Source organism: Rutilus rutilus (genome assembly GCF_951802725.1).
Source record: "Rutilus rutilus genome assembly, chromosome: 15".
Lineage (NCBI taxonomy): Eukaryota > Metazoa > Chordata > Actinopteri > Cypriniformes > Leuciscidae > Rutilus > Rutilus rutilus.
In genome coordinates this window covers 35306460-35321395 of record NC_140220.1, presented here as the reverse complement: position 1 = coordinate 35321395, position 14936 = coordinate 35306460, and the positions used below count along the sequence as shown (strand labels likewise).

Below are 14936 nucleotides of genomic sequence, written 5' to 3'. Positions count from 1 at the left end.
ATACAGTAGATCAGTGTTGAAAATGGGCTGTAAATTAACAGCAGTTGCTTACCGCCAAAAATATGACCCAGAATGCATTGTTTTCTACAGCACATTACTGTTTTAATGGAAAACAGTGTTACTGTCAGAATTTGGCCTTCTTTTTTTTTTTTTACCAAGCAATTGTTTACAGTGTGTGTGCAGACATTGTAAGCATTTGAGAGAAGACAAAGTCTAAAGTGTTCCCATTCAGTCGGTACGATACGTGACTGGGATATTGCACTTTCGCATAATTCCCTGAAGACACCTTCATTGACATCTAAAAGGCCACTAGCGCATAATGACGCGGACAGGCGCGCTGAATATAAATTTGATGGCATGTGATCTTTAGCTCCTCACTGCACTCTGAGAACACCATCCTGCCACATTCACAAGACAAGCACTGCTAACGGCTCGTGGCAGTCATCGTGTCACTGACAAAAGTCAAAAAGAAGACGTCTCTTAGCTTTGTTCAGCAGATTTAATAACTTCTTTAATGAAAGGGTTTCTACCCTATTTGATATCTTGCTTTTTGAAATGTGAAAAGCATACTCATGAGCACAGTCCAGTGAGTCTGGGAATTTTCCGCACCAGAATGGCTCTTTTGACTTTACATTAGCACTTTGTCGATAGCGCTGTTGGCCATGAAATGCTAATGGCGAAGTTCGTTTTCGTTCTTGGGTCAAAAGTAGTTAAAGGGATAGTTCACCCAAATATGAAAATTCTATCACATGCTGAACATGTGGGTAACCAAACAGTTTATGGGTTTGACCACAGACTGTTTGGTTACCCATATTCTTCAAAATATCATCTTTTGTGTTCATCAGAAGAAAGACATTCATACAGGTTTGGAACAACTTGAGGGTGAGTAAATTATAGAATTTTCATTTTTTGAGTGAATAATCATTTTAAGTGAAAGCAGTATATGTTAGCGAACATTAGCGCCGTCCACACTGCAAAGAGCCACATTTAGATGAATACACATAATAATCAAATAAACATAGAACAAAAATGACAGTGGTGAGAAAACGACAGTAAAGAAAGCATCTGATTGTAGCGATGTGGATGTGTTTGCACCAGCTTTGCAATTTGACACTCCATTCAAGTTACATATCGAGCATTTTATACAATATATTGCTTTAAAACAAGCAGCTTTGAATTTAAAATTACAAATTCAGTTGCTACTATAATGCAGATCGGTCATGTTTTTTACTCCTGGACATTTGACCTCGATGGACTGAACAGAAGTCCATTTCCACCTCAAAGAAGGCGGAGCCTCGGAGCCACACCCACCTATTACATCATCACCTCAGACCAATGGTGGGGTGAGGATGTTTGCCAGACTCCGGCAAGCTGTTTTAAACTTCAAACACTGATTTTTGTTCGAAATTACGTCACGCCAGTTCCATTTCAGGGCCTTTAAGCAGAGAAATTGGATAAATTGTTGCATAGTAGTGCAACAAGAACATGTAACGTTAATGTACCCGTAAGTGCACAGTCTTTGAGATATATATATATATATATATCATGACTTCCCAACAATGATTTGGAGAGCCTAACCAAAGCTAAAGTTGCTCAGCTTCTGCCAGCCTGTCTAAAAAGCAGAGACCAGCTCAAGGTATATCTGGTGGCTGTTTCAGCCTGACGTGAGGGTTTCCATCGCCTGAGGCCAACCCACTCGACATTCATTTCTTAAAGGTGCATGTGGTCTTAAAGTGTGGTTACATTTTCCATTTTCAGTGAATTTTGTCAGTCACAGTGAAGTCGTTTCAATAGGACTCCATGCAATCGGTAATTTTGCTTGAGGACGAAAAGTTTTCCCAATGTAGATTCCGTCTCTGGTTCCGGTTAGTCACGTGAATTTGCCGCGTTGACCAATACGAAACCGCTTGGTTTGAAAGTGACTTTGGTGTGAGCTGTGCTTCACACATCCCTACACTATTGACCTTAGTCTAGACTTTCTAAGTCAGTGGTTCCGTCATGGTACGATGGTACTGGAAGAGCCTCTGTTTGAGCCTAAAGAATCTTTGAAAGTAAGGATTTAGCACGCAAACCTTTCCTCTGCTCACATTGGCTTCATCCAAGCAGCTGTGAGTCCATCTTTCATGCTTTCAGTTTGCATCAGTTATGATCTTGATGCAGCTTATATCCCTCAACTCTTTTGAGAAGGACCTCCTTTTGCTTTGTGTCCTGTTTGTATTTTGGTTTTAAATCTTACCTTTATCATCTATGCTGGAAACATGTCTGAGAAGAACAGCCCTGCAGTGATTGCTCAATTTCACTTGACTAAACCTCACCTGACTCTTTTTTTTCTTTGTTCAATTATACCTATTATGACAAGTGTTTATCTTAATTTTTCTGATGGCAGTGAAGCACATGAAACAAGGCATTGTTGTTAATCACCGCAGCTCATCAGTTCCTGTAGTTTCAGTGCCTCCGGGATGCGTGTTCTCAATCAGGGCTTCTCTTTTTTAGTTGATCATTTCTGCTCATTAACACAGAAGAACTGATACATTTGTCCAGACTTGTTTCCGTCTTGTTCTTTCTCGTGTTGTAGCCACAAAATCTTCTGCTTTTTGAACAGTTTGTTAATGTTAGTGTCCCCAATGTATTTGCTGTTCTCTATGCCGAACCCTTTTGCATCACCATTAATCAAAAGTTAGATTTTTATTTATTTTATTTTTAATATTTTTTTTTTTTCAAGGAGAAATACAGAAAGCAGGCCTTCAATAATTTCCTAAATCAAAGACACTTGTAAGTTTATGCAATAACATATATACCAAAACAGTATTAAAAATAATAATAATAATAATAATAATAATAAAACAAATGTAAATAATCTAAAAAGTTATCAATACAGAGTGTATTCTCTCAGGCCTGGAAACAAATTTCACAAGTGTAACCAATGCTTTGTTTCCTCCTCTTAACAGTAACTATATACAGCAGAACATGGGGAGCTATTACTTACAGCAAATTCCAAAAGTTGCCATATTCCAAAAGTAAAAAAAAAAAGAAAAGAAAAATAACCTTTCAAGAGAGGTCTGGGCGTACTGGTTTAATGTAATCAATCCATTTACTCCATATTTGGAGGAAGTCTTCCCTTAATGCTCTTAAGGAGAAAGATCATTTTTCCATCACGTATATATTATGTATTATATCAATCCACTCCTTCACCGTGGGTCACTCTGGGTTTTAACCATTTTCTGGTAATTACTTTTTTTACTAGCTGCTAGGAGAATTAACAATAACTTCTTATCCTTTCTGTTCCACCTCTCTGAGGGGATATTACCCAAGGATAAAAATTCACAGGTAAAGTCAATATCTAGCCTGGTTAAAACCAGACCATTCTCAGTAGTAACTGAGTTATGGTCTGGCAAAGCTTCATTAATAACTCATTTCCAAAGGGACGTCACCAACGGACGTCGCTCAAATGCCTCTGGGCGCAATTGGATAGACCTAAAACCAATCAGAGCGATCGTCATCGTGTAAAGCCATATGCTGTGTCCCAATTCGCCTAAGTTACACTACGCCATAAAAGTATGAACTCTTTTTGTGAAGAAAAGGTATTTACTTTTGAATGTGTAGCAAAAAAGTAGGCAAGCTTTGGGACATACTACTTCGTCATCTTTATCGGACGGATCTGCCCTGTCAATCATCTTGTCACAGTTAAAATCCTCTATTAAATCTAATTTACTTTCCTACCGTTTCGGAGAGAAATGTAGTAGCACGTTCATCTGCCAGTGGGTCTTTCATGGAGACTGTCCTCATGTGTTTGCAATTTGAATATAATAATGCATTTAAAAGTTGGTGCGCTTCACCAACGGACGTCGCTCAAATGCCTCTGGGCGCAATTGGATAGACCTGAAACCAATCAGAGCGATCGTTACTGTGTAAAGCCCGCCCCAACATTTCTGATTGGTGCCGCGATTTCGACGGATTAGAAATGGGCTTGAATGAGCTCTTTGCCAGACTACTTACAGAGCAAATCTAAATTTGCCGGAAGTTGTCTGGGTGTTCCCAGGCTAGTCAATCTCTACCCCAAAGACAGCCTTCAGAGCTCCTTTAATCTCTTGCCAGTACTGATTCAATTTCTGACACCCCCCAAAAATGTGATAATGGTTCGCTTCCATTTCCCCACATGATCTCCAGCAGCTAGTACCCTTCCCTTGATGTTTTTTCTGTGATGGTGTAGTAAAAAACCTAACAACGGTTTTCCTACAAAATTCTCTCCATGTGGCTGAACTTGTGGATTGCCACTGTGCTCTACAAATTCTCCCCCAGTCTTCATTTGAAATATTTAAGTCTCCTTCCCTTATCCACTTGTCCCTTATATACAGAGTATTTTCTGGTAGATTTTGGAAAAAACCCTTAAACAACTTTGAAATGAACATGAATACATGGCTGAGCCTTGGATACTGCTAGTAAAACCTTTATTATTCCTGACTCAGCCCTGGCCAGTACTCCTGGTTTAATTTCACTTTCTATATAATTAATTTCTAGATATCTATAAAAGTCACTTTGGTTAAACCCAAATTTCTCCTTTAGTGAATCAAAGCGTTGGATTTTACCCTTGTCGAAAAGAGTGTAATAACTTGAGATTCCTATTAATTTAGCCCAAATATGAAATCGATTGTCTATTCTGTTTGGGATGAAATCACTATCAAAGGCACACCATCTTAATATTCTCGATGCGTCATGATTTTCACTTTTTAACGCTTTGGCCTAGAAACATAAATCCCTTTGAAACATCACTCAGCAATATGAACGTCATATTGAGATGTTGAAATGTTTCTTTTAATTATGCTTCTTACAAATCTTCTCCAGTTTTTACCAAAATTAGAAGTACCATCACACAGAAATTACCATATAAACTTTTTGCGACTGTTCCAAATTCACTCCTACAGAACCCTAACAAGGGGAAACTTGGTAGGCGTCACTGGTCTGATCTAGGGATGTATGGTGTATATAGACATATAGGGCCCTATTTTAACGATCTGAAACGCAAGTATCAAACGCGAAACGCAAGTAACTTTGTGGGCGGATCCCGACGCAAATCTAAAATGGGTTGGTCTGAAGTAGCTACATTATTCATAGGTGTGGTTTGGGCGTAACGTGAACCAATCAGAGCGTCATCTCACATTCCCTTTAAGAGCAGGCGCGCTTGTTCCATGGCGGATTGCTATTATAACGGCGGATTTGCCAGACGCACACCAGGAGCGGTTCACAGCCGAGGAGACCGACGTTCTCGTCAGGGCCGTAAAACACAGAGAAGTGACATTGTATGGGGATGGAGACACCCACCCAAATTAGCTTCGGTTAAACAGGCGTTTAATAATTTGGGTAAATGTGTAAGCTAGATTTATGCCTATTTTTCCACATCTTCATGGACACAACAGTGATTTCCCTCGTGTGGTAATATTTTTCCTTGTAATAATGTATGATTTGCAAAAATGAAAACTGCTGCTTCTGTGTAGAGTAGAGAAGCAAAGTGTATGCGCGTTGTGCACACGCTACATTATGGCCAAGCATGCGCCCTTAAAGTAGCATCTGAATAACGCGCCACTGACTTTAGACTCGTTTCTCCTGGTCAGTGGTGGAATTGTTTTCTAAACCTGCAAAATAGCACCAGGGAACGTTTGTGCCGGAACACGCCTCCTCTTTTCGCTGAACTGCCCCCGGGAGCGCAAGTTCATTCCCTAACTTATCGACATGCGTCTGTGGAGGGAAAAGTCCGCTGTGCGTAGGATTCAAAATAGGAATGATACATGCGTCGGTGTACAAAGTCAATTGCGCTGGGTGCAAGATAGGGCCCATAATTTATATCATGATATAACATAATCTTAGTATGATTATCAAATTTCTAAGGCTGCGAATAAATTAAACATATGCGCTGCAGGTTTCAGAGTGAAGCGCGGCACTGGGTCCTTTTACACGCAAGCTTCATCTTAATAACTAAAACCATACAATAACATTTTTGTTTCTTATATTTCAGCCAATTATGCAAGGAATGGCTAAAATAACAAAAAATATAAAACTGTTTAAAAAAAAATTTATACAAATTACAAAAACACAAATCACTTTAACTAAACTTTAACTAAAATTAAAATGAGGACACAAAATAAAAAATAATAATATTAAATTAATTATAAATCAAATTAAATATGAATACAAATATGATAGTATCTTACTGATGCTAAAATAACACTGGTGTGCACATGTAAAGTATTGTTATGGTCACTGAAAGGTTTTGAAGAAATCCTCACTCTGTCTCTTGTGTTTTTACAGGTACATGATGTTAATAGATGGAAAAAACGAAGTCTTTATGATTGACAGAGACAACTCGGTCTTTCACATAGCCAACCTGGAGTTTCCTTTCCGGAAGGATCTGCGCATCCACCTTTCCAACACGCTTCTGGATGGGGTGAGCTATTGCATGGTCTGAAAGCCTGATAATCGGGTTAGGAAGAGAGGATCTACTCCCATACTTAATGGATGCCTACAGGTTTGGCTTACATGAGAGGGTAAAAAATAAGCCAGTGTTGTGAGTTAATTCTTTAAATGTTAAAGAGAATCTTGCTCTCAAAGCATTTATTAGCTCAAAACATCATGCCCAGCACTGGAGAAATAGCAAGGGTGGGTTTCACATAAAGGTTCAATTAAGCAAGTCTTGATTAGCTAGGTTTGACTTTTAATTTGTTTCAAGTTGTGTTGCACCACTTAAAGGGATATTTCCTTCAAAAATAAAAATTACCCCATGATTTATTGACCCTCAAGCCATCCTAGGTGTATATGACTTTCTTATTTCAGACGAATACAATGGGAGATATATTAAAAAATATCCTGGCTCTTTTCAAGCTTTATAATGGTAGTGAATGGCAGTCCTGATTTTGAAGTCCAAAAAAGTGCATCCATCCATCCATCATAAAAGTAATCCATACGACTCCAATGGGTTAATAAATGCCTTCTGAAGCGAAGCGTTTGTGTAAGAAAAATACCCATATTTGAAACATTATCAACTAAAATAACGGAAGAGTGACCTCTGACCCGACGCATGACGTAATGACGAGGATGGAGCAAAACAAAACACCGGAGGATTTATGATGGATAGATGGACTTTCCATTCACTACCATTATAATGCTTGGAAGAGCAATGCTGGTTTTTTAAAATATATTTCTGTGTTCGTCTGAAAGGAGAAAGTCATACACTCCTAGGATGGCTTGAGGCTGAGTGAACCGTGAGGTCATTTTGCTTCATGTAACTAACAGTATAAATAGGTTTCCACTGAAATACGATACTTAATCATGAAATAACATATAAGGTATTTTTATGTCAATTATGTTCAGAAACTGAACAAGGAGCAACGAATAAATACTGATTTAAAAAACAAACAAACATAAGAAATGACATTTATTTATTATGACCAATATTATTTGACACGCACAACGGGCCGTTGCACACAATGGCACACTGTTTAGATCGGTTTCGTTTTGAAGAGCCGCAAGTCATTTATTAACATTAATGTTCTCTCTCTTAAAAGGTAAAGCAAGTGTAAATGTCAGCATTATCATATATGTCCAAAGGATTGAAGTCTGTCAGGCAAAACAAGAGTTTATTGATGCGTCTGTCTGCTATTTTATTCCAAACCGTTACTCCTGATTGGAGGCTTCCCTAAATATTTAGTGTAAACTTAGTTGAAACATAGCTTTACGTATAACGGTGCAACACAAAGATATTTAGTAGTGCGTCAGTTGTAACTTGTCCCCCTTTACATGGCCACTAAGCTAAGTTGTAAGGCCTGGACTGATCAAGCAGGATGAGAAGTGTCGCATGTGTCACTAACCATATCCTAACCCTACCCATACGTTACCCTTAAAATCAGAGGGAAGTGATGTGACATCACTGATGTAGAAGCACATAACCCTGAACTTGACATAAACTGTAAACTTGTCCCTCACATCTGATTGGTTGATGTGAATGTTGATCCATGAGATCATGCTCCGACCGTCTAGTGTGACGCTCATCTCCTCGTCTCGTTCCCGTGTGTGCAAAACATGTCCTCTAATGTACCAGCAATCCATGTCTCCACTGAGATGAGTCGCCTAATCCAGCTTTTTAATATTTTATGTTCTTTTTTGTTTATTATAAATATATTTATCTGATCTCAGAGGCCTGACCCCACACCTGCTTTACTCAGTCTGCCACGATTAATTTTACTGTCCAATTATGCTTTTCTTTTTCTCATTTAAAGCTCAACAGCAGGAAGTTCAGGGTAACCCCTAACTGTGATTTAAATCTAAGTTTAAAGTTAATGGAACAACAGGATTTAGTTAATTGAAGTTTAATCAATTTTAAGTTAATTAGGTTTACGGTAAAAAAAAAACAAGATTACAATGAGGGTTTCATCTAAACCTGATTTAGATAAATCATGATTTAATCTATGTTTAAGATTACTACGGCTGTGTATATATGCCAAAACATCGATTTAAACATTAATTACTTCACATTTTGAAAATAAATGACTTTAAATGTTGACAGAACAGGAGTGAAAAATGTTTTGGCAAGCTATTTCAGTAGAAATGAATGTGCTCAAATAAGTCTTAACAGCGATGACACAAACGTGATGTGGAAAACAAAGAATCAGAAGAACGGTTTGTTGACACCAAGACTGACACGAATATCTGATAGACTGAACAAATAAGGAATTGATGCCGGTACAGTGCATTCCTCTAATGAATCCCCCGACAGCTTCAGCTGACTAGAGGAGCGCAGAAGAAACGTCACTCTCGTCTCACCATTAAAACTGTAAGAATCTGCAGCATGAGTCTATACTCCCAACCTTATATGAAGTGATCCAATGCTTCAGACTGTGTGTGTCCAGTGCAATCTAGTCTGTTTTTCTTTCATAAAAGTGTGTAAAGGTCACTGATCAACTTTGCCACAGATCGGTGTTGACTGATTTCATTATTTATGATTATTGATTACTCTCTGCAGCACTAATCATAACTTTGCTTTGTTTAACATTTTTGAAAATCATAAATCTTTTCTTTGCATGGTTTAATAATAATTAAAAAAACACGACCCAGATTTGGACCCCACATATTAACCGAACAATATTTTGAGCTTTCAAGCTAAATATCTTAATTATGAGAGTTTATTCAAAATCACATTGTTACATCATTTACATTGTTACATTTCTTATCGTCTTCATCTTTTTTTTTTTTTTTTTGCAGGAGATGATAATCGACAAAGTGAACGGCCAGCCCGTCCCACGCTATCTCATCTACGACATCATTAAATTTACCGTGAGTGCCTTTCAACAACAAAGACAAAAACACTGTCCTGTTTGTTCTTTATTTAATTCATAATTACTGCTGGCAGTGGACCTAATGCAAAATGACAATGAGCAAGAACAGAGGTGTCTCACCCAGAAATTAAAACTGGCATTGTTTACTATCCATCATGCTTTTCCAAACCTGTGTGAAACACTAAAGGAAAGGTTTAGTGTTAAGATACTGTCAGCTCCAAAAAGGACAAAAAGCACCATAAAAATATCAAAGTAGGTAATACAGCTACTTTATTTCTTCTTCGTTGTAGCTCTCAGATTTAATTAGCAAGTAGATTACAGTCAAAAATGGCACCTTTAGGCTTGAATTTATTGATAATCTTCTTCCTCTCAGCCAAATTAAGGTTGTATGGCTTCATAATACTTGGAATATAGAACATAAATCGACTAGACTGCATAAATATTAGTGTTTATGCTCAGAAGAAAGAAAGTCATATAGGCCATGAAACGGCTTATGCAGCCAATTTTACCTCTAGAATGTGATTTCTTCATGAAATGGAATATTTATCAAAAAAAAAAACAGCTTGGTGACATCAAGCGAAAAGGTAATCAGTTGAAGTAAGTTTGATTTGTTGAGCACTTTTCACAACACGTACTGTTTCAGAGGAGCCTTAAGGTAGGATTTTCTATGAATGTTTTCTCCCTAAATCGAAGCTGTGCCGAGTTTATCAGTTTTTTTTATTATGAATTTGACGGCAAACAAACCAGCTGTAGGAATCCGTTCCCCAATTCTTAGTGTGGCTTAAAAAAAAGACTGATTACATTTTTTTGTGTGGATGAAGCTTAACTGCCATCAGTTTAAAGAATAATTTTGGGAGTTTTTGCCTTTTATTATGATTGGACAGTATGGGATCAAGAAAAAAATCCACGATTCAGTTTAAACTCTGAGATTTATCCTCTGTGAAATAGCATGCAGTGCTAAATCATTCACAGTAAGACCCGGAATGTGTATTAGGATAGAAAATAGAGTCCGTTTTGATTTCATATTGACTGGATGTCTATAAATTGTGTAGTTCGGTTCATTTTAGGTTATAATTCACATTCATCTTAGTTTTGGCTGGGAAAGAGTATATCAAAGAGTATATCTTAGCATGGTCTTGCATCATTTCCTGCTCCTCGCAGTGCAGTACGCATTAAATAAATCCAGGCAATCATCTGCTATACACGGTGTGTGCATTTGAGACAGGACGCTTGGATTCGTCTTGCTTGGTTACCGTACCGAAAGGATCAATTTTCCAAAAATGCAACGCTGATCCTTCATTTTTAAGATTGATGCCACAGGCAACCCGTGGATAAATATAGACGGCACATTAATTGAGCTTGTCCAGTGATGCTTGGGAAGACTAATAATTAATTCAGTTATAGTGCTCGTGTATGCATTAAGCACGTGTCATCAACTTTATTTATTATGTTTTCATTTAAAATATGAGTACATTAAAGATATGTCTCTTAAAATATGTTTTTTTTCGAGCACTGCTGGAGTTCTCAAGCTGGAGATTCTTGAGTGTGTTGCGTTTAGCTCCTCTCTGCAGTGGTCGAGTGTGTTGTGGATGGGTTATTGAACTAGAAATGCTCTTCTCTTACTCCCCTGCATAAGAGACTTTGTGAAATTCTGGTTTAGCCTTTTTGAGTTTCAAATGTTAAAAATAGGTGATGGTTATATGTCCATAACATTTACTTATATACACACAACCGTTCAAGCTTTTGGGGTTAGTAAGATTTTTTGAATGTTTTTTATTGTTCACCTTAATAAACAAGTCAAAGGTGGCAGTGTACTTTGTCTTTTCAGTTATGAAATGTTTGTGCTGAATCATATTTATAATTATTTAGGAAGATGCGTAAATTTGCCAATAACAGAAACTTAAAAGCACACAACTTGGATGCTAGATGGTGCTATGTTTTGTTTTGTTTTAATGCACTATGGGGTTATTTTAGAGATAGTCTTCACAATAGCACAAGTTTGACCGTCCCAGCGACCGTATGTAACCGGTGAGCTCTCAGGCTATGATGATGCAGGCTGGTGTATCTTCCTTCACCCTCTCATAACATTAGACACATGTTACTGTTGCTGCTGTCTGTCTTGTCAATCGTGTTGAATTATGAACGAGTTTGCTGGCAGCTTTTTTTTATTGTAGCCTAATGGTGAGCGAAAGTTTTCTAGCATCACAGTGCGCAGCTGGCTTGCAGTGCAGACACAGTTTGACTGCATTTGTGTGTCAAAATAACATTTATCTAGCAAATTCATGTTCAGAAATATGAAAGAATGTGCTTCTTTAAACACAAAATATCAGAATATTTTGCTGTATCGATGCTGTATAATATGTTACAATATAGCTGCACTGAAATGCAGCAAATTGATATCAGCTTTGAGCCTGAGCTATACAAAAACAATTTGAGAAATCAAAATGATTTTGTCAGCATGGTCTGGTGATGATCCATGTCAAATTTGGTGAAGATCGAACAAACCATCTAGGAGTTGTTAGAAAAGGAAGTTTTTGGACACAACTCAAAATGGCGGACAGACAAAATGGCCGACCGTTGAAAAACGTATACTATTGTATTCTGTAGGACCCAAAGAAAGAGATGAGATTTATGGATGAAATTCAAAAAAGTAAATTGTAAATGTGTTACAATTTTTTGACCACTAAATTGCGGCAGCTCTAATACAGGTAGCTTCAAGAGCTGGTGCCAAAGACACACATCACGTTTATTAATAATACACCAAAGCAAAAATGGCAGACTCCATTACTACAGAAAACAGAAGCCCAACTACAGCTAACATGGCTGTAAAACAAAAGACCTGTGGTAGAATAAAACCAAGCGGCAACCGCTCTCTCTCTCGAATCCAACACGGAAGTTACTTAAACTGCAATTTTGCAACAAACAGGCTGCAAAAGAGACTCAATCCCATAAACCCCCATGTTAAAATGCCAAACTTTACAGCAGAAATAAATATGTTTACAGCCTGGTACAAAAAGTGATTTTGATCTATATAGGTAATTTTACCCTTCATTAAAACTGTGATGGGGGTGAATTTTTTTTATAACTCATCCGTTTAAATGATATGAAGCCTTAAAGTTCTGCATAATTAAGGGCGTGGCCACTTGAGTGACAGGTGGATTGCCGCTGATGTCACTACTACCCGTTTGTCTGCTGTCTGTTAGCGTCAGCTAATCCTGCCTTTTTGCCCATTTCCGGTTATCCGGGAGTGACGCTCCGCCCACTTTGGGCTTCAAAAAGGCTCTTCAGAAACCTACGGGTGACATCACGGACACTACGTCCATGTTTTTTTACAGTCTATAGGTAAAACCAATAACAAAAACTGACAAAACACCTGAGGGAAAAATGGGTAAAAGATTCCAAAGACTAGACTAGACTAGACGCAACGGAAAGCATGAGTAGGGAAACAAAATGAACCAGCACAGAAAACAAAAGGGGAGTACATAGAAACGGAAATGAGGAGAGTAACAACGGTGGATGGAAGGGGCAAATGAACTAATAATCAGGTAACAAGAAGACAGGGTCAAGACAATAGACATCGGAGCACATGGTACATAGAAACAAACAAAACAAAGCCATGTGTCCACACAAAACATGACCCGAGAACACAGCCAATAAGAGCTCTCACCCACACAAAACATGACAACGGTGGAAAACATGAGCTACACAGAACAAGACAAGAACCCCTGACCAGTGAACACAGAAAACACTCAACCTGTGCGCTCCCAACAAAAGACAAAACATGGAGCATGAATGTCCATACCTCCGACACTGAACCGAAAGCAAACTATAGACAATGTGGTGACTTTGGCAAGGTCAAGCTCCACTAGATTTCACTTGTAAGATCACTGTATGATATAGCTTTTAAGGAGAATAGCCCCTGTAGTGTGAAGAGTTAAGCTTGTCCTCTTGGACGTGTGGCATATGGTATGAAAACAAAGGATTGTGGCGTTACTCGTTCCTTGGCCAAGACGTCCTGTCGTTCATGTGAATCCTCACGCTGTGTTCTGGCCTGTTGCAGGTCTGCTTCTCTTGTGTGTCCCTGTTGGGCTTGGCAGGCGATACGTTACCCCTGCCTTCTCATGAATCAGTGTTTCCAAAAATACAGTTGCATCTTGATAGGAGGGATCTTGAGGGATAGTGGATTTGCTCTCACACATCATCTTGATAGTCTTGTAATACACCAGGTTGCATTGACAGAACTGGCATTTATATGTGCAGATTCGACTTCTGTTAAATGTCTCTGTGACTCTCCGCCTCCCCAGACGGCGTTTTAAGGAATCACAATCATGCGTCACAAAGCCGGTTCCAAAAGTTAAACAACATAATTATCCGAGCAGGGCTGTTATCTCTGAGGAAGGAGAGGAAGCAGTGGCATCTCAGGAACATTCAAATGAGGAAATAATTGACACTACAAAACAAAACAAATTTAAAAAATAAGACGTGTGTAAAGCAGTTATTTTTCACCAGCAGATAAAGTTGCAGAGTCTCGTTTTCCTCTCTTGAGCTCATTGCGTTCTCTTTGAGGTCCTATAACTGACATGAATATGAGGGTGGAGCGGCAAAATCCAGGAGAGAGGTTACTTGAGAGGAAGCGATGCCTGGATTCTTCCGATGACTGGCTGTACGCCCTGCCGTGATCATGTGTGCTAATGGCCTAAAAGCCTTAAAGAAATCCTAAGAATATGAAGCAGCACAACTGTTTTCAACATTGATAATAATCAGAAATGTTTCTTGATCATCAAGTCATCATGTTAGAATGATTTCTGAAGGATCATGTGACACTGAAGACTGGAGTAATGATCCTAAACATGAGAAAAAATGTTATAGTTATTTTTAATTGTAATAATATTTCACAATAATTACTTGATTGAATAAATGCAGCCTTGGTGGGTAGAAGAGAACATTTTCAAATTGTTAAATATATATTGTACTCAAATATTGTACTGCAAAGGGCATTCATAAGTGATATGATAGTCTTCTTAATTTTTTTTATTTATTTATTTTTATACCTTTTTATTAGATAGGACAATGATGAAGCGACAGGAAACTGACCCTGAATCAAAGTGGAGTTATCTGCACATAAACAATAGCGTACAGTGCGTCAGAGTATGTGAATCACCACAACAGTAATGATAGCTTATATTTACACAGGTTTAAACTTATAGCATATTAGCCGATAGAAATACATAGGGGCCATTCACACATTTAAGAACATGAAACAGGGAAGTTGAATGCGCTGTTTTAAAAGTTCGACCTCTTTTAACTTGACACAGCATTTTAAAAATGCAAAATGCGGCAAAAGATGCGAAACACAAGCGTAACAGTGAAAGGTGTTTATCTAGGGCATGTTTACCTAGAAGACAATGGGGGAACGGCTCAAGAGTCTGGATCGAGGAAATTCATACTTCTGTTTTATGTAGCAGCATTTAATTGTTAAACAATACAGCCAAAGACATTAGTAATGATTAAAAAATGATTGATGTTAAAAAAAAAAAAAAATGTAATCCAATCTTGCCCTGTTATGGCAAAGCAGCCATTACTCCAGTCTCTTAAGAAAACATTGTATAATCT

General features: G+C 38.1%; 1 protein-coding gene across 1 annotated transcript in view; it reads left to right on the top strand.

Moving 5' to 3' along the window:
* Nucleotides 1-14936, top strand: part of rngtt (RNA guanylyltransferase and 5'-phosphatase) — a 122099-nt gene that overhangs the window by 30802 nt on the left and 76361 nt on the right. Inside the window, exons 9-10 of the mRNA XM_084431417.1 lie at nt 6304-6439; nt 9250-9321. Of these exons, the coding sequence (XP_084287543.1) occupies nt 6304-6439; nt 9250-9321 (208 nt within the window). The remainder of the gene's footprint in view (nt 1-6303; nt 6440-9249; nt 9322-14936) is intronic.